General features: G+C 43.2%; 3 protein-coding genes across 3 annotated transcripts; 1 reads left to right on the top strand and 2 right to left on the bottom strand.

The window, feature by feature from the left end:
* The first annotated feature begins 176 nt into the window (after positions 1-176).
* Positions 177-3,001, top strand: mdkb (midkine b). The gene is made up of 4 exons (XM_028958545.1): positions 177-322; positions 1,934-2,013; positions 2,114-2,263; positions 2,345-3,001. Exons 2-4 carry the CDS (start codon positions 1,935-1,937, stop codon positions 2,530-2,532), a joined length of 417 nt encoding a protein of 138 aa, XP_028814378.1. The 5' UTR covers positions 177-322; position 1,934; the 3' UTR covers positions 2,533-3,001.
* Positions 3,002-4,229: 1,228 nt separating this feature from the next.
* On the bottom strand, positions 4,230-5,468 carry chrm4b (cholinergic receptor, muscarinic 4b). Its single transcript, XM_028958791.1, has one exon. It carries the CDS (start codon positions 5,448-5,450, stop codon positions 4,230-4,232), a length of 1,221 nt encoding a protein of 406 aa, XP_028814624.1. The 5' UTR covers positions 5,451-5,468.
* A 1,615-nt stretch (positions 5,469-7,083) lies between these two features.
* Positions 7,084-19,588, bottom strand: ambra1b (autophagy/beclin-1 regulator 1b). The gene is made up of 19 exons (XM_028958631.1): positions 19,291-19,588; positions 18,175-18,366; positions 18,036-18,094; positions 17,761-17,944; positions 17,186-17,358; positions 17,017-17,083; positions 15,530-16,935; positions 14,937-15,023; positions 14,678-14,854; positions 14,482-14,562; positions 14,242-14,339; positions 14,030-14,140; positions 13,564-13,752; positions 13,332-13,486; positions 12,396-12,535; positions 11,763-11,870; positions 11,480-11,676; positions 10,633-10,773; positions 7,084-9,878 (listed from the first exon to the last, which is right to left on the bottom strand). Exons 2-19 carry the CDS (start codon positions 18,304-18,306, stop codon positions 9,382-9,384), a joined length of 4,002 nt encoding a protein of 1,333 aa, XP_028814464.1. The 5' UTR covers positions 18,307-18,366; positions 19,291-19,588; the 3' UTR covers positions 7,084-9,381.
* Between the last annotated feature and the right edge of the window lie 349 nt (positions 19,589-19,937).

Below are 19,937 nucleotides of genomic sequence, written 5' to 3'. Positions count from 1 at the left end.
AGGCGACATTGTTGTGACGTGTCCATGCGTTTGCAGCCCCTTGTGAGGGAGAAAAAGCATGTTTTTAATGTATAATGTTGCATCATAAGAATAATGCAATGCACGTACTGTGCGTTGTGTCCAGCGTTCTGCGTTGTTGTGCGCGTGCGCGAGCGCGGGTCACGTGGCCGCGCTGGTTCCAGCGGGCGAGTTGGTTTAAATGCAGCGACCACAAGCGACCAGCCAGAACTAGTTCAGCACAACAAAGCGGCGCGGGGAGCCACGGCAGCCACGCAGCTCTTCTGGGGGGAAAAAAGACGCGCACGGACCGATCCACAGACAAGTAAGTGTCAGCGATACCATTTAAAAGGGTTTGAGACTTTTGCAGCTAGGATGCGTTGTGCTGGGGTTCTGGGTCCTCGCGATGCTCTATTAAGTCTAATTCTAGACTTTTTTTTTTTTTTTTTACGTTTAATTGCGTTTGACTAAAGAAATTGACTCATATTCATCATCTCGTGCCCCTTCCATAAGGACATTGCATCTTAAATTAATTGAAAACAATCAGAATGTCCACAAGTATTTACATCCACAAGAGAAAATGGTTTCATTAAACACTCCAGAACTTTTTTATTGTTCATAATGTGTAATTTACCAAATGTTTTCATACTAAACTTTAATAAGCTGTTGTTTAATAGTCCATTTATTATGCGTAATTGTCAGTTTTTCACTTTTTCCCGTGCGTCATAGATTTCAAATTTTAGAAATTATGCCACTTGAGAGATTCAGAGATCTTTGGACATCTGTTTTTTTCGGTATTTTGTTAAAATCATAATTTGATGTATGACAGTTGTCTCTGAAGTTTTTAACAATGTGCTGCTACATATTTGCTATATTTTTTCCCCCAAAAGAGCCCATGTGGGACAATGTATGCACTTTCGAGGGAATACCCCCCCCCCCAAAAAAAAAAAAAATAATATAACTATAATATTATATATTTAAAAAAAAAAACTACTTATGTCTACTTACTACCACTACTATGTCTCATATTTTGGAACATAACTGGTTAACATGGACCCTCGATCGAGTTTTTTATTGAATCTTGTTCCGAGGAAACCATGAACTCGGGTTCATCAGGAAGTTTTAAAAATGTACTCCCTGATATTTACCAAAGGGAGCATCCTACTTCTTTTCCTCATCTTTAGAGGGTTTTGTCTTCTTATGCAAATAGGTTTATATTCATCCATACTGAAGAGGTGCCTGCCCCCAATGCACAGCATGGGATCTGTGTTAGGTCCTTTAAAAGAAACGAAAACGGGCAAGAACAGGCTTTGTTTTGGGCCAATGAATCAGTATTCCTTTGACGGAGCGCTAAAGGCTTTTTGAGCGCTTGGCCTCACCCTCCGCATGGCTGGAGCGCAGAGAAGAGGCCTGCTGAGAGCGGCTCTGGCCAGACAAAAGTGTTACCCAGCAAAAGCCCTGCACATTTATGACTGAGAGAAGAATGGGGTCCGCGCTGCAGGCTGGATGTGGGGGGTTCTTTAACAGAAAGCACGGGCGAAGATGCAATCTCTCGCTCTCTCTCTCACTCAGCCGAGACGAAAGGGAAGAGAGAAATTCCTGGGGCGTATGGTGCCGTCATGCATTCTTCATAACGTGCACGGCGCTTTAGTGCAGCACGTCCTGAAGCTGCCTCCTAATAAAGCGGAGACGCTTCTTCTCGGTATCTGGCTGCAATTACGTGCGCCGCAGATGTGTTTCTGGGGGGCGTGCATGTGCTGAGAGCCGCACACCTGGCGAGACCCGCTCGGCTTGGAGCAGCGCGGACTAATTACAGGGCTCGGCGCCGGAGTCACGCACACGTCAATGCCGAAGGCGCCTCGGGCGGCGATGTTGAGTTCCGCTTTACCTCTTGTTACGTCATTTTTGTCGTGGTGGCTTATTTTTGTCTGGGCAGGATGCGAGGCGTGATCTCGATAATCGCCGTGCTGCTGGTGGCTTTGGGGATGACAGCGGGTGCCAACAGAAACAAGAAAGGTCAGTGTGAGGGGATTGTAATGTGTGTGGATGTTGAGGTTGCACATGCAGAGACACTGACGCCGGTTGGCTTTAACGTGCGTGGTGTGTTTTGGCACAGAGAAGGGGACAGAGTGCACAGAGTGGAAGTTTGGGAAGTGTGTTCCCAGTGCTGGAGACTGCGGGCCTGGGGTCCGAGAGGCCACCTGCAATGAACATACCAAGAGGCACAAGTGCAAAGTCCCATGCAACTGGAAGAAGGACTTTGGTGGTAAGAGGAATACACATTAATATAAAAAAAAAAAAAGTTTGGAAACATTTACTAATTGGAAAATCTGTTGGTTTTTTTTAGCGGACTGCAAGTACAAATTTGGCCGCTGGGAAGAGTGTGACAGTGCCACTGGCACCAGGAGCCGGTCTGGAACTCTGAAGAAAGCTCTGTTCAACCTGGACTGCCAGACAACGATCAAGGTGTCCAAACCTTGCACCCCAAAGAGCAAGCCCAAGACATCAAAGAAGGTTAAAGGGGTAGAAAATTAAAAAGTGGCGTTGGGTGAATCCTTTTCTCCTGTCTGTATAAAGCAGTACAATCCTTTCCGAAGCATGAAACAGGAGATGAGAAAGCATCACCAGACAAAATATTATTTCTGCTATTTTATTTTAACTGTGGATATCATACTTGCTTTTTTGAAATTCTTTCAACAGACATGAATAAATTGTAAGATCTCGGGACATTGTCTTAACCCAGTAACATTTGACTTTACTAAAAACGTATTTGTTATGCTTCCCTTTTGGGAGGGTACTGTCTGTGGATGCAAATGAGACAAAACTGGACTATTTACTTCATTTTTATCTGACTCATGGTTTACATTTCTAAAGCAGTAGGAGACACATTGTGGAATAAATACATTTTGCAAATGTACTGTACAATGCAATAAAATTGAGACAAATAATTAGTTCTGTTGATGTGAATAGAATAACACAAATAAAAGTGTATTTTTAATTACAACACGTTTTGCTTTAGTGATTGAAGGCTTGGATAAAGGTTCTTTATCACCAAACCTCTTGTCCGCTTGTCCCCTCTTCAAGTTGCCATAAAAAGGCATCAGATACATGATTATTGGCCAAGAATGTGAGCGAACACGTACAAGGAATTCTGGTTGATGGTGTCTGTCAAACACAACAGTATAATACAATAAAAATATACAATATAGTCTTATATATACAGATAAATACAGCGATTACAGAATCAATACCAGAGTATAGATACATTAGGCAATATCCAGTCATAAAATATATATATATTAATCATATAATAACTGATTTAAAAGTACCGATTCCATTTCCCCTTCTATCACTGTCGGTTTTTGGACTTGTTTGCAGACCCCATGTGACACCCTTTAGGCCCCTGACTGCATGTTCTGACATGTTTAATGGCCCATGCCATCAGGTGACAATTAGAAATGTGTAATGCCTGACAAATTGCATTTTTACAACTCTGCACATGCCCCTGCCCCTCCTTCAACTTTCAGCTATTACAGTTAATGCAGTTAAGAGTTCCAGTGCCCTGTGAAACAGCGTCATGTCTTTGACCTGGTTTGATTGCTGACAGACAGGTAAGTCTCGCTCACGTTTGTCACTGTAGCCTTTAAAACATCAATTCAGTCCTCCAGCAGTAGCCCACCATGACCTCGCTTCAAGCAAATATACATTTACCAGCTTTAACAACTAGAAAAGAATTACATGATCATTATTCTATGTACACATATCCATATACCTGATGCATTTGTAAGGATGTCATCACAAAGAATACTACACACACACATTTTTTTATATTACAGATGAACAGGCTGACTTAAAGGTATGGAAGGCAGGGGAGTGGACACCATACCTATTTCCAGCATCATTTTTCCAAAATCTGGGATTCTATGTGATGTCATAAATATTAACTCCCCGACCTCAAAACAAATGCTGTATTTTTGATGTATTTTTTGATCAGACGCCCCTCAAAATATCTGCGCCAGGTCCTGGTGTTTCAGTTTTATCCTGTTTAGTCTGAACAAAGACCCCTTTTCACTTGCATCCTCCTGTTCCCCATTCATGACAGAAGTCCAGTGTATTCCAGGGGGACATTTCCAAAAAAATGTACAGGGTAATCATTTTTATTGTACTCCGCCACAAATATAACAAGCCATCAGCAGCCACAAAAACATCAGAGTATTTTAGTTTTTATTCATTTATTTAGAACTAATGTTCTTATACTGACAAAGCAGGAGTTTTTTGAAGGTCTTTTTGAACGTCACATTACAGAGCGCATAGCAGGCAGGGTTGATGGTGCTGTTAACGTAGCACAGCCAGTATCCGACAGTCCAGATAGTGTCAGGAATGCAGGAGTGGCAGAAGGTCCCAATCAGCACCATGACATGGTACGGAGTGCCTGTTATAATGAATGCAAGCAGGACAGCCAGGATGATCTGGGTCATTTTTCTCTCTCTAGCAGCCCAAGGCCTCCTCCTGTTCAACTGAGCAGCTGGACTGAGGTCATGTGCAGGAACAGAGCCCGGCTCATTTGTCCAGAATGGTCTGATGATTTCAGAAATAGGACATCTGCCTTTGCCAAAGTATTTGGTGGAAAGGTTCATGTTGGGTCTTACTGCTAAGGAAATGGAACATGGATCCTTTGCAGAAGCATCGCTGATGGCCTGACTTGGGCTGAAATTACCGTCTTTACTGGCAGGCGGGCCTTTCTCCACATTCGTGTGGATGGTGCAGTTGGCATTTAGAAAATCTTCCTGTCTGTTTGGGACAGGTAAAGGATTTATATTAGCAGAGGAAGAGTCTGCCTGACTCTCACAGACGGAGTTAAGCCTGGACAGGCGTCTATGGCTGGCCAGCGCGATCCGGGCGTAAAGAACGGTCATGGCGATCACAGGGAGGTAGAACGACGTGAGGGCGGTAACCAACGTGACAGCAGGGCTGGAGAGGAGCTGAATGTAACACTCCCCCGTCCGCACCGCGCGCCTACCCTCACTGTGCTGCCACGTCAAAATAGCCGGTAGCCAAAGAAGCAGGGACAAGAGCCAGCCTGCCGAGATCATAAGTCCAGCGAATTTTGGAGTTCGTCGGGCAGGGTAGGTCAAAGGTCGCGTTACGCAGAGATAACGATCCAAACTGATGATCAGAAGGTTCATGTTTGAGGCATTGCTGACCACATAATCCACTACCAGCCACAAGTCACACACCACGACACCCAGTGGCCAGTAGCCCTTAACTTTGTAAACCGTGTACAGGTTCATGGAAAAAACGCCAATTATCAGGTCAGCACAAGCTAAGCTGAAGAGGAAATAGTTGTTCACTGTCTGGAGGCGGCGGTTGACTCGGATGGAGATCATGACTAGCATGTTGCCGGCAGCCGTCACAAAGCTGAGAGCGCCACTAACAAAAACTATGATGAGCATCTCCGTAGTCCTGTGTGGACACCGGGGTCTTCCTATTACCCCGCAGGAGTCATTGGTCAATGGGACAGTCCCATTCAACTCTGACACAGGGTTTGGAAAATGAGCCTGAGGATGAAAAAACATGGCAAGATATAATAATAACTAGTCATCCATTATAAATATCACTGAAGATTAATAAGTAAGAATAAGTTAATGTTTGCATTCATCATTGCATTTCCATTAGTATTTATTTGCAATGTAAAAACTGATGAAGCAGGTTATATTGTTACAAGGCAATACAAGAAATACTTAACATTTTGACTACTTAACAAGTATCCAATTAAAATAATAGTAAATTATTAGAGAAATAGGAAACGTACCATTTCCGATTTGGCTTTTTAACGTGCAGACAAAAAGAAAAACTATCCATGAGGCTCACGGATAGATACGCACACGTAATGATCCTTTTCCTATATCCATTATTCTGTGGACGGAATATTACAGTGTCGCTCGGGCGGGAGAGAAATTCCCCTCTGTCTGAGATCTCAGGGTTGGGAGGCAGAAATACGGCGGGATCATGAGCTCAGTGCTCAGTAATTTAATTGGGGAGATTTATAGCTCATCTAATGGGACCAGTTAAGTTCCATGAATTGATATGCATTCTATCTAAAGTAGTGTTCTTTAAAGTGGTGTTTATTGCACTAAACTATTATTTACGAATGAAAAGGGGGAGGGTTTGTCTGTCTTATGCCGTTTATGCAATGAAGGAACCTAGGTGGCCTGCTAATAAACACACAAAAATACCAAAAACGTTCGATTTCCCTTCCAAGGTAGAAACGGGGGTGGTGTTGTTATGAGGCTATGCCACTAACTAGTCAGGTACTCAGCTGTATTTATCACTTTTAACTGAGTCCAGGAATTTTTAAAAATGCAACACCACAACTAACTGCACCAGCATGTGAACTCGGGGAAAAGTACATCTTCTTTAAAAGACACACGTGAAAGTGGATTATCTGTCTCTCTTTGATCTTAAAGTTTTCAAAATGAAATGTGTTGTTTTACGCTTGTTGAGATTACTGTGCACATAACTTCCAGATAAATTCCTAGAAGCAAATTAAACATTCCCGGCGCGACCTTTCAATTATTCAGATGCGATGCAACTACCAGCCAATCAGAATAGAGTATCATTACACACCATAAAACAAAAAGTAGAAACCTACTATTCTAGCAGGGGTTCCTCAAACAGTTTCATTTACAAGCAACTGGAAATTTTCTTACATGGTTTTATTTTAAATAATTGTTCCAGTTGCTATAATTAGCAACTTACAGTAATACTGAATAATAGTACAGTACATTTTGTGGTGCTGTAGTGGTTATCAGCTTGCATGTATATTGGAAGTAACATTTACTGATTGTTTTTCAGTATACCTTTCATGACAATATCTAAAGCCGGACAAAACATCCAGAGAACAGTATTATGAACACAGATCAAAGATACATGACTTCATGAAGGGTTAAGGTTAATAATTTTAGGGCACATAATCGTTGCGTACCAAGCTTCTCCACCTCACAGCCAGCACCCATCCTAATCAGTTCTGTATTAAAGAACAAAGAAGACATACATCAGGGCAACAGAATCAAGCAGAACACAAGCTTATCAACATACTGTCATTCACTTTATTAACCTCTTTTTCAATAAACACTGGATCTTTGGTGTCCCATTGCACTTTGTTTGATTTTCAACAGTTTTCTCACTAAAATATAAAATACAAACACTAAACCATAGTATACTATTCTCTCCAGTAAAAAGCAACGGAGAAACCCAAAGATTAATAACTTTTTACGCTCTGTACCAACATTGCAATGCCACGGACAGGGGCTAGTCGTAGTACCACAATCTCACTGACATTTTACGCTTCAACTGAAAAAGGCATAATCGTCTGCTTACATGGTCTTATCACAGTTCAGTCTGCCTGCACATTACAAAATCAAACCACTCTGGTAACACATTAAACAAAAACACAGTGACACCATTATGTCTGGTTATGGATAAATGAATCCAAGTGGGCACAGATGGGCTAGGCTACAAAAGGGTTGCATTACAGCTTGGCTTTCATATACAGGTCAAGGCTGCATCACCGCAACGTCAGATTTGCAGGATAACGAACACAAAAGACATTTATTTGTTTGACAGGACAGCTTCAGTCTTTTTTTGAACTAATAAGGGTCCTCATAAGTGCCATATTGCTATACCTGTCTATGCCACGTAAATTGGCTCAAATGGACAGTACTGTGGCCGCGTAAAACCTTCAGGTCCAAATCCATAAAGGCCTGCATACACACCGGCCAAGATCTAACCACGTACACACTAATGTGCACAACGAGGCCAGACCCGAATGCCCTTCACAATCAAACTGAACTCTAGTCACTCCAGTTCTGGTCATTTCAAATGAGGCAATCAAAAGCCAGATTCAGCTAAAATGTTCAGTGAAATTTAATAAAATTTTCATACCATGATAAAGTTATGTTTAATGGTCACCACGTGATGTTACTAAGAAATGAAAAAAAAAAGAAATGAGACTTAAGGCAGCCTTTTCATTTGTAAGTTAGAAAAAAACCACCTTAGTAATAATCAGATTATGCAACAGATACATAGTATATTAAGTAACCAATGTGCAGAAGACCCTTGAGAACTTAACTGTTTAAAGTATAAAACAATTAACAAAAGTCAGTGTTTGGGCATTCAAGCTTTTTTTTTTTTTTTTTTTTTTTTTTAAAACCTCAGATCCATTAATTGTCTCATTTTTTTATTTACAATCAGAGCTTCTGTAGAAGCAAAACACAAACACAAAATGCTGCACATGGGCGTGCAAGCTACTCTGAAAGAAATGCTACAATTACCCATAACGGTTGTTCACACATAATATACAGTCATACACACACACACACACACACACACACATTAGCATACAGTATTAACTCTCAGTCAGGCTGTTCAGTGCTTCTACAGAGGGTGTGCTGCAGATGAGTTTATCTCACTGATGTAGTCCCTGTTCACCATGTTTCTCTCTGAGCTGGGGGCTAAAATTCATAATTCAAGTAAAAAAAAAAAAGAAAAAAGAGAGAGCGCAAGAGAACATAAATAGTAAAGGTCCCACGCACAGGCAGACGCGAGAAGACCACAGATGCTGACAGATGCTGCATGCTCGTGGGCAGATTCACACGCCGGGACAGCAGGACAGGAACAATGGAGCACAGCGCATGCCTACTGCTGGCAGTTCAGATCATAAACTTACACTCATGATCCTGTTTTTATACAGTTTGTCTGGTACTGGTTCCAAAAAAAAAAAAAAAAAAAACACTAGTAAACTTAAAACTCACTGGCAAATTGTTGTCCAACTAATTAAAATCAAGCGGGGGACTTCAACTTTGATTTGAAGGTTTGACCAAAAAATAAAATAAGATAAAAATGTAAAACTAAATAAATTAAATAACACAAATCTCTCTCTGCCAAATAGGACCCATCTTTCAGCTGAAAATGAAGTGTGTGTATGTGTGTGTGTGTGTGTGTGTGTGTGTATATATATATATATATATATTTTTTTTTTTTTTTTAATGGCACCACTGCTCAAGTATGTGTCTGTGTATGCACCCCGGTATCAGAGTTATTCAAGTAAAGCCCTTTAATGACATGGAATGATAGATCATTTGAGGCTCTGAGAGGCAGTGTCTCTCCCATTAAGTGCAACTTAAGTTAGTTTGATGACAGACGAGTTCCTATTGGTTGAAGCATGATTCCGGGTTTTATGAGGGAGAAGCCGTGAGACATGAGATTCTTTTACCAAATAAGGCCAAAGAACAGGTAGCGTTTATTACAGTGAGTCTGCAGTCAAGGCTTAGTGTTCACAGCCGTTTGGCCGTAAAAGCTCTGTTGTCTTGGTAAAGATGGTGACTATCTACTGTACTGGTTGCCAGGGTAATTTCCACTTCCGCTGCTGCTGTTGTTATTGTTGTTACGATTGGAGAGGAAGCTGTGGTGTGAGGAAGAGTGTGGCTGTGGCATGGCCATGAGATCTTCCTCAACAGCATCCTCTGGATGGACCCCTACTACTGCCCTGGCCTGTGGTTCTCCTGTAGCTGAGTCCGAGGGCTGGTGCTGGGGAGAGACTGTGCTGTCTGGGGCAATTTGAAATGGGTTTTCTGGTAGTCGCTGGGATGGCTGGATCTGAGTAAGGGGTTGAGCTGAGTGGCTGGAGGCCAAGATAGCAGCCCCAGTCTGGGAGCCCCGATGGATGCGGTGACTGACAATAATGTTGTTCCCAAAGCCTCCCATAGAGGCCATGGTGGTGCTCTGCTCCCTCTGCACCACAGCGGTCATCCCACCCTCTGCGATCAGCCGGCGTATCCGAGACAGAGCATCTTCCCCAGGGGCATATTCTGAGCCATCTCCTGAAGGAACAGGGACGAAGAGACACAGAGAAATAAGCAGGACAGCAAAACAGAGGACAATTAGCCAAGCACCAGCATTAACAGTAAGTGTCAGAGACAGAGCTTTCCTTCTGAAGACCTGGTGCTGTAGGTGGATCAGGCAGTTCAGGATGGCTAAAGGAAATGAGTGTCTGTAAAGACGTGGGAAAATTAGATTACATCACCAGGTAATACAATAAATGTCAGGGCTGTTTAAAGAAGCAGAAGGCAGATGCTGTACCACATGTCATATCAGACACCTTTACCTGCACACAACTGTTCAACAGTCACCATGCAGTAGAAAAATGTCTACACTGAAAGTGGTTCAGATCTGTTTATTAAACTGTGCTATGGTGTGTCACTTCAGTTGACTAAAGTTATATATCGTGCACCGGTAAAAAGTGTGGGCACTTTATAACTGTATGGTGGATGTTGTCAATGTATTATGGGCTTATCTTGGGTTATGTCCATTTTCTGCACACATCACTTACACCAACTACACATCCCCCGTTGACGTCATTAGCTTAGCTTTCTCAAATGACCACAACACCAGTTTCGTTTATTTACTTATAGTTCAGCATCCTAGCGAACAGTGAGGTACCCACTGCTTCAACTTCATTATTCATCCCAAGTTCCACATAATTACACATACACACTGTTCACACTTTCAACGTTCCTGCCTCACAGCATCACAACACAGTAAATTCCACTGGTTACAGTGCATGGAGGAGTTTACCTTGGGGGGCTGTAGTACTGGAGACAGAAGAGATGTCCTGTGGAGGCCAGTCCTGCGATTGGGCTTGTGAAGACTGCTCAGGTTGTTCCATAGACTCAGTCTCAAGGCTGATGTTGGGGGTTTGGACTTCAACACTCTCCACTGGATGAAGAGGGAAAAAATCTTACGTCATATAGGCTTTCGATTGAACATGAATTCTGGGCATGATATTAATGTATTAAAGGTCCCCTCTCAGGAAAATTTCACTTTGTGAGATTATTTAACAATACGAGTTCCCCCAGCCTGTCTATGGTCCTGCAGTGGCTAGAAATGGTGATGGGTGTAAAGAGTGCTTTGTCCATTCTGCCGTTCAGAGAGCGGCAGCTCAGACGGTTTAATCTGGAATTTGGGTTACCTCTCCTTTCTCATGCTTTTTCCACCCAGACAATTTCCCATGCCGCCCCTAAAACATTATCTCTATTGACTGCTGTGGCTTCCAAATGTGCAAAGCATTGCAGTTGCTCAGTGACTGGATGTAAAAATTTGCACAAATGTTCTTTTGACAAATGTAGTCATGTGAGACTCTGGAGAACCAGTAGGTTAATTTTATTTTATTAACTGGAAAAATGCAGACACGACTTCCTGTCAGTGCCAAACATTGTGGTTGGTGAACAGTGTCGATAACATAATTCATCAAATTACGGCACGTCCTGGGAAAAATCTCATTGTGGGACTGGCTAAAAGTGGCAGTAATTCTGTACCAAGGCGAATTTAAGAAAGAAACATCACATATAGTATTAGGGAACCGGTTAAGTACTTCATATCTACAAAATGTTACAGAATCAGTAGGAGGTGATGGTTGATGCACCTTGAACGGCCTGGATGCCCTGTGAGGTACTTGGCTCCTGGATATCCTGCTCTGTCTGTGTCTCTGCATTCTGCAGTTGCAGTGTAAGCGTTTGTGTGCCCTGCGAGGTCATGGACGTTGTGGGGTGACGAGGCTGCAGTCCAATAGCATTCATCAAGCCCATGTCCCTATCCAGTCTCCAGCTGGATCGGCTCGTTCTGATCAAGAAAAAAGGTAAATTATGTAATAAAATGAGTAAGGATTTTAAAAAAATATATATATATTGGTGCCACCAAATTCTTACCCGGGCCTTTCCACTGTTCGACTCCTGGTTGCGCTGGTAGTGCTATGAACAGTGGGCACTGCCTCAATGGCCTGCTCAGTAGGGCTCTCTCCCTCATTGTGAAAGTCCCTGTTGACACAGATGGCCAGACAGATCATAAGGCAGAGAAACAAGCTTCATAACAAAATAAAGTCCTGTCAGCAACTTCATGACCATCCATCGAATCCTTAATGAAGGCCACAAAATTGAATGGGCTTCTGGACTATTATGATGACCATGACCTTATTATGACTCAATGAAGACATTTTTCCCCAACTGAGTGGTTTGCTTCCTGTTCATTAAGACATTGACAATCTCATTAGGAGTAATTTGGCCCGCAGTGTCAGGTAGGAGTAATGAACACATGCAGTAGGTGCCTGCCATTTCAGGCTATTTTGTCTGTGGTGTCATCAGAAACAACATTGAGCATCTTAATTTTCACTCCATCTTCAACATACACACAGAAAACGGCTTACATGCTCATGGACATCACTATTTATTACATTTCTTTGCTTTCCAAACACCAGCTAAAATCATTTAAAGCCTGTTTTTTTCGGGCCACATTTATTGGACCCATTTGGATATTTTTTTTGCCCAGGGGATGGGGGTACTCACACAGGCCTGCAGATGACCAGGTCGCCTTTGTTGGTCCCATAGGCCAGTCCCATGCCTGGCTCAGGAAGCCACCTGGCTGAGTTAATACTGACATGTCTCCGCTGGTCAGGGGCCATGGGATAGACAACATGAAACACCATCTGTAAATCAGATATACACAGATAGAGCCAAAAAGTTAAATATTCAGACAATGCTGTTTTCAAAAATAAATATCAATATGTCTCAAAGTTGGTTCCTGTTTTGTTTTTCCCCCCATATATGAATATAACTGCTGGCATATTATAATGATCAATAGATAGGGCATTGATGCTAAAAGGGCTGGGAAGACAATTTGATAAACCCACCCAATTTGACCAATTAGCCAAAGGTTAATGAAGAGTGTTAGATATTAAAAAACATATATACCAACTAGCTAATAGACTTATTTTAATAGAAACTATGTTTCTTCAGTATCTATGACCTGATAAATGGATGCACTGTCTAGAAGCTTTGTTGGACCGGTATAAACATACATGTTTAAACTATAAGATTTATGACCCAGAATTAAAATTTGGGACCAGAGGTCAATCTAATTCAGGTGGATGAAAATCAGCGTCATTCTTCTCAATCCGAATTTTGCTTGTTAGATATTAAAAAGCTGTTTAGAAACAAATAACATTTCTTTTACGTGGTCTTTGATATTAAGTGTTGTGCACTTATCGAGCAATGTGGCTGAAATGAATTGCTTTGTCCATCCTTGGGAAATTGACTATATAGTAGAAGTTGCCCTGCACTGCCTCTACAAGGCCTTGACTAAATAATCTATGCTGGCTCCGCCTGTAAGACAGAAAAAAGGTGGGGAGCAATGGCTTGCTCAAAAGCTTTCCCCTCTCTTTTATCTGACATGGTGCTCTCAACCAGCAATACATTCAATCATAGCGCATGCCTGCCACCCACCTTTATGGAGGTCTCTCCACCATGGGGCTGCTGTAGGCGGAACACTTGCGCCACCATGTGGTCAGTGGCAGGGTGTAGCAGGATTCTGCGAGATGCTAGACCCACCATCACATAGCAGCCCATTGGAGACAAGCTGACGGAAATTGCATTTGGGCCTGCAGGACAAAGAAGCATTAAAAATCTCTCTATCAACCCCTTTTGCATGGTAACTTCGTTGGACAACGTTACTTACCAAATCTCTTGGTGTAGAGCCTCTCCCCCAGATTGTGAGGGGCCAGAGAGTAAACCGCCAAGATGCCCTCGTCAGGAAAATCCCGCTGACTGTTGGGTATGAACACTGCAAGCAGCTGCCCATTTGCTGAGATGTCACAGCTGGCATCATTGTAGATTTTACAATGGGGTACCAGAACATTAACAGAGGCTGTGGAGGCACAAACAGCAGCCGTTTTACAAGAGTGTCCTACATACCAGCTCTTTAAACTGACAAAAGTGCCATAAGTTTCGTCATTATATGGTCTGTTTAAAAACACATCTGTCAAACGCCCACCATGCCCTTCTAAATAAGTCACAGCAAAGGCATAATTAAATGACTGCACAGCATTTAAAGCTACCCTAAAACAAGAAGTCCAGAGAACATTTGTTATTTGTCTGTGAAGGTGCCTTAAATAACCATGCTACTTCTGTTGAAAGGCAAATACCATTGCTGATCTCCGGAAGGTCAAATTTGGTGAAGTCCCACCACTGCAGCCGGTAGGTGGTGTTGGTTATGTTGCTGGCCATTGCTGATTGGCCATCCCCAATTGATGCTCCTGTAAAACATTTGCTGCCGAGTTGAGTTTACATAATTACACATTAAGACCAGGCAGCACAAGAGGGGTCAGCTACAAAGCTGAAATACAGCTTACTTTACCTGCAAATACTCTGTTGATGGAGGAGTGGGTGGCTGCACTGCTCTGATTCCGGTCATGAAAAATCCCATACGGTAGGTATTCCGGGAAGAGGAATCGCCTTCAGGATCAACCACATTGGTTATCGATATTCCAAAAAAGTCAAAACATTCGTAACAATTATAATGTAGGCCTAAAAATGTAAAACAGGATCTAATCTTAAAAAAAAAAAAAAAAAAAAAAACCATTAGAGTATGACGCACCGAGGCACAAAGCGGCCAAGGGAAGGAGCCGACATTCGAGTGTTCCGTGGCATCCTGTGTCTTGTCCTGTCACCGGGGTCCCTTTAACCAGAGTAAAAAAAATATATGCATTTCATTGCAGGTTCTTCCTAATCCCCATCTGTGCAATTTAACTATTAGCCAGCGTGGGGCTCAGTGTTGTTGAACTTTTACTCACTCAACGTCTTCGTAATCGACATCACTGCTGTCCAGCGCTGAAGCGGGGCTGCCTGCTGGGCTGTCGGATGACGAGGACAGTGTGCGTAGCCTGTTCTGCAGTGAGCGCTGGCGGATGCTCTCCCTCCTGGACAGGTACTGGATCATCCTTTGGGCATAATAAGCAGCTGGAGATAATCTAAATGAGCAGACATGCGTTAGATTACTGAAACTGCTCTTCTGAAAATGCCATGATTTGGGGATCTTGGGAGCAACTGTACCTGGCAGGGTCGGGGTAAATTGGGTGGTCTCGAGATCCGGAAAGGTCATATCGGGAGAGGGAGATGATAGAAGACTCCAGAAGCCTCCTAAAGATTAGAGTGAAGCATTTTAGAAACTCTGGGCTCTGTACAAATATATTTTTTTATATTTAATAAATTAGACAATACTCTTGCAGTCAAAAATAGAGTATAAAAACATTATGGGACAGGCCATTATTTCTATTGGTCATAATTTTCTACGTAGCAGTAGACGGGATAGCCCAGTTAACCAGTTCATTTTAAACAAGCCAGAAAGGAAAGTTTATAAAGTGAGAAAAAATCCTTGCTCTCAAATATACACAATAATAAAACTGTCCTGTATGCAAGATGTGCCAAGTGATCACTGTGAGAACATTAGATCACAGAAAACATCAAGAATACATTGGTGTAGTCAGATCTTTTATCCGAAAAAAGTACATTTACTCTCGTCCCGGTCGCAACAACTATTCTGTACTTCAAGCTGCAGTAACTGGCACTACGTTAACACAGAGTAAAGTTAGCCGAAAGAGTTACAATTACATATCAGTGTATTTGACGGGGATTCTGACTCCTACCTTCTCAGAGAATCTTCATCAGGATTATCTACAGGCACGTCTTGGTTTAAGGCCTCCTGCGCTACCTCTTCGGTCCTCCTGGGGGTGGGCTGCCTGTAAACGCGTTCCCACTGACCTGACTCGGGGTTAAACACCACACCCATGCTCTGCTGGCCCTGCAGCCTACTGGAGGCTTCACTGGGCTCCACCCGCCTAATCTCAAACGTCTGAGGCTCTCGGCGTGATGCCTGCACTGAGTCCTCAAAAGAAGGCACTGGCAGCTGCCACTGGGCCCCTTCCTGCGCAGAGGCGGACGAGGCCTGGCTTGAGCGCTCCCAGCGCTGAGTGTCGTGGTTGAAGGTGAGGAGATTGTGACAGGACCGGCAGCGGCTGCGCGTGGGCACTGCGGGGTTTTCAGTTCTGCGCGATGGCTGATAGTGAGAGGGTCCGGGCCTCTCGGAGTCCACGTTGTTGTTGTTCAGGAGCTCCTGCATTTGCTCCTGGCTACCGCTCGCACCAGACCCTGCCACAGGACGCTCAGCATCATGCATGCGCTCGTACTCCATAAAGTATCGGCTCAAGTTGCACTGCAGCACGTTCCGGATAGAGGCTGGGTTTCGACTCCGTCCACCATCGTAAAACGGGTGCTGCCCACTGCTGGTGCTGTCGGCAGCTCTCAGACTGGCGCTGCTCCCACTTGGCTCAGTGCCGGCTGCTGGGAAGCCGCTGCCCTCAGTGGCCGATGTGTAGATGGGAGAGTTGGAGGAGGTCTCTGGATGTTGGCGTGTGGAGAACAGGTTGAGCGATGAAGCGCTGGTTCTAGGCGGAGCAATCCCGCTTCCACCACTACTGCCGCCGCCCTCAGTCTCTGCTCCACGACTCCAGTACAGACCAGCCAATCGAGTGCTGGGGGAATCTTGGCTGACGGGCTGTGACTCCACAGGCTGGCTCGGTACTAGTGTTGGTGGTCCGCGGTGTATTGAGGAGCTGGCCCCGCTGCTGTACACGCTGCTAAAGGCAGATGTCCTTGCAGACCCTGTATGGCCTGCAGGCTGCTGGGGGTCAATGAGAGTAGAGGGGAAGCTGGAGGGGAAGGGCTGTGGCTGCTCAGGATGAGGCAGGGAGGGGTTGCGTAAGGCCGTGCAGCGCACGCAGGGGCACACCCCACCCAAATGCTGTATGCAACCCTGCTGGGTGGGCCTCTCATAATGACTGGGATACTGGAAAAAAGGTATGCTGGGATGGTCTCTGTTGTCAGTGCTTGGACGGGACTGCTCTCCAGATGGGGCACCGGATGAACGGGATGACAGAACATGCAGGAAGTTGTGGAGGATTGGTGTTCGGCGCACTGGAGGTGGCCGTAGAGGACGCTGCCGTAAAAGTGCAATATCCATGCTGTCCACAGAGGCTTCAGAATCATCATCATTCTGTAAAAGAATAGCAAAAAGGCTCAGAATTCATACACATTAGCATGCATTTCTAAGCCGATCCTTGAAGTGAACTCTTACCTGCTGGATGGATGGATTGACAATAGCTGTTAGAAGGTTGTGGCCAAGTGGGTCAAACCTCACCAATCTGAATGGAGAACATTACAAAATTACACTTCCTCAAACATCAAGCTATTAAAGGAAAATTAAAATCATTAGGTACAAAAGTGAAAGCTGACATATGCCCCACCTCACTCTCTCGGTTTCACTGGCAGTCTTCACCACTGCAAAAGGTTCGGGTCGGCTCCAGTCCCAAAAGTGAATCTCATTGTTGGTAGCAATAAGTAGTAGCTGAGCAGTGGGGTGGAAGGCCAGTGAGGCAATAGCTACATCACTCTCAGTGAACCAGCTCTCGCTGCCACCCTGAACCAAAGATATGAAATAAAAGACACACAAATGACAAACATGATGATATATTAGTGTTTTGTGTCTGAGTGTGTGTGTGTGTGTGTGTGTATGTATGCATGCATCTGTGTGTATTAATTATAGCATTAATAATGCCAAACAGGAAATACTTATTTTTAAAAAAAAGGTTGTGTTTTGTGTATCTTTTTAAAATTGTATTTGAAATGTTTTGAAACCATAGTTCAAACCATGTTCAACTAAATAATTTCCACTTCGCTATAAAGATTATCAGTATATGTATTTGCATTTATGAAACAACAAAAATGCTAAAAATAAGTCCACATTACATTTACAATTGATCTCAGGCTCTGAAATCATAATAAAACTCACAGGACCACAGACATCACTTTGACAACTCACATGCAAGTCCCATATGCGGACTTCTCCATCGAGGCACCCAGAGGCCACAAGTCCTGGGATGGTGGGGTGAAAGGTCACACACCAGGGTGTACGGCGGTGTCCTACTAAGGAATGGAGGCATTTTCCAGTCCTTACTTCCGTGATGTATATGTTATGGTTCACATGTGTTGAAGCCATGAGGTTCCTGTAAGGAAAGTGTTGTGCTCTGGTTAAATCTTGTTGAGAAGACCATTGGTCCATAAGTTACTGCAACCTTGACAGTTTGATGGTCTCACCTGTCTGGGCTGAAAGCCAACAGGAACGTTGAACGAGGACTGTCTGGCAGCTCCACTTTCTGTAAAACAACAAAAACCTGTTAAGTATGCTCACCAATAACAAAACGATTTATCTACTTTAGAGCCATATAAAGCATACCTGACTCTGCCATTCCATCCATCGGATCCTCTCTTCTACCAGTAGCTGCAAGAGCCGCTGAGAGCCCAAAACCCGAGTGCCTCTCTCCCGTGCAGACAGAATCTGCACAGCATTCCTGTTCTGGGTGGCCATGATCGCCGTCCTCTCACAAAGGCACGTCACTGACTGCACAGCACACTAGCCATCCAGCCTCTGCACTAACAGGAAACACGGGGAATAAATGGGCAGCATAAGAAATTATGACAACTTTCTTAAACCAGAAAAACTGAGGCATGTCCTGTTCAAGGACGAGATGAATTTAAATACAAAGCATGAAACAGGAACAAATGGAAGACAGGTGTCTGGAACAAAACTAGTCAAAAATAGCCTCCAATGCACTGAAAAGAACTGCACCACAGAGCACGTTTGTGTGACCTCCTTTAAAGACTCACGAAAGACATTCCGCGTTGAACAAAAAGCATCAACAGAGAGCGCAGAAATTAATTGGCACGCAAGTCCACATTAATGCAAACCGAACACAGCAGGCTGCATGAATCTGGGAAAGGCAAAAAACACCCAACACAGATCAGCATTGATCAACAGTTTCGACAGACCGTGTGGAAAACGCTTTTCTCTGCTATTCCAATATGATCCACAGTTTAATAATCGTCTTCGTAATTACAGGTTTACAAGAGTACAGAATATAGCGGACAAGACGAGTATATAACGTTGAATTAACCCGTCTATTTAGTAGCACGTACATACACTTATTAGACAAGCAGACACAAAAGTTGCGATAAAAGCCAAAAACAAACTGCAGAAAACAACAATGTCCAAAAAAATAAATGTGGATTGACACCACCTAAACTGCTATATACACTCCAAATTAATGAGGAAAAATATAGATATTTCGTATGACATGAAAATCGTCCATTAAAACAATGAAATAAACAAACCAAGACATTTGTTTGGCTAGTTGGCAACATAGCTAGGTTTATTTGGTTTAGCCAGAAGCTAACGGAGGCTGTGGGGAAAAAATCGCTATCAACACAACGAAATAAGAGGTCCAAACCAAATTACAAACGGGGTATGATTTAATCCACTTCCCTATATATATATATGTGATTAAATACCCACCTTTTCCGCTGTCATATTATAGAAATTACGCATTGTAGGCTAACTGGGTCTGTTGCTAGTTATTAGCAGTTAGCCACTCGAGCTCGCTTAGTATCCGTAGACCATTGGCACGTCTGCATAAGCATCGCAAACGGATATCATATTCCTAATAATTACATTCTAATCATCTTGTGACAATAAAAATATTTTCCACAATTGGTAATTACATCGACATAATTTAATCCCGGGTGTACGGGAGAGCTCAGAAATCTAGCTAGCTAGTTAACGGGCTACATTCCTCTTGCTGTGAACAGACCAGAGTAGCTGAGCTCAGATGTGTTTCACACTTAACTAATCGAAAAGCGATTCTCGCTCACACGTTGCTGCAATGCAAGCTTAGAAATTATCTTATTGGTTACGTCTTAGGATGTGATAACTAATAATAAAAAAAATTAAAACAACCCAGGGTGCAATGACAAAATTCATTCATTGAGATCAAGATTCATTATACAAAAATCCACATCTGCTACTGTGAGACATTTCTTAAGTGAAAAAAAGATTTGCTAATTTAATTAGCAAAATCTAAAGTGCTATTTGGTACTGTATTATGTCTGTTTATTTTATTGCTCTTCCATATACACATTTGTCATTGCTGCGTGTTTGAATTA

Source organism: Denticeps clupeoides, chromosome 17 (genome assembly GCF_900700375.1).
Source record: "Denticeps clupeoides chromosome 17, fDenClu1.1, whole genome shotgun sequence".
Lineage (NCBI taxonomy): Eukaryota > Metazoa > Chordata > Actinopteri > Clupeiformes > Denticipitidae > Denticeps > Denticeps clupeoides.
Note: the sequence above shows the minus strand (reverse complement) of the source record. Positions and strands in the feature narration are given on the sequence as shown.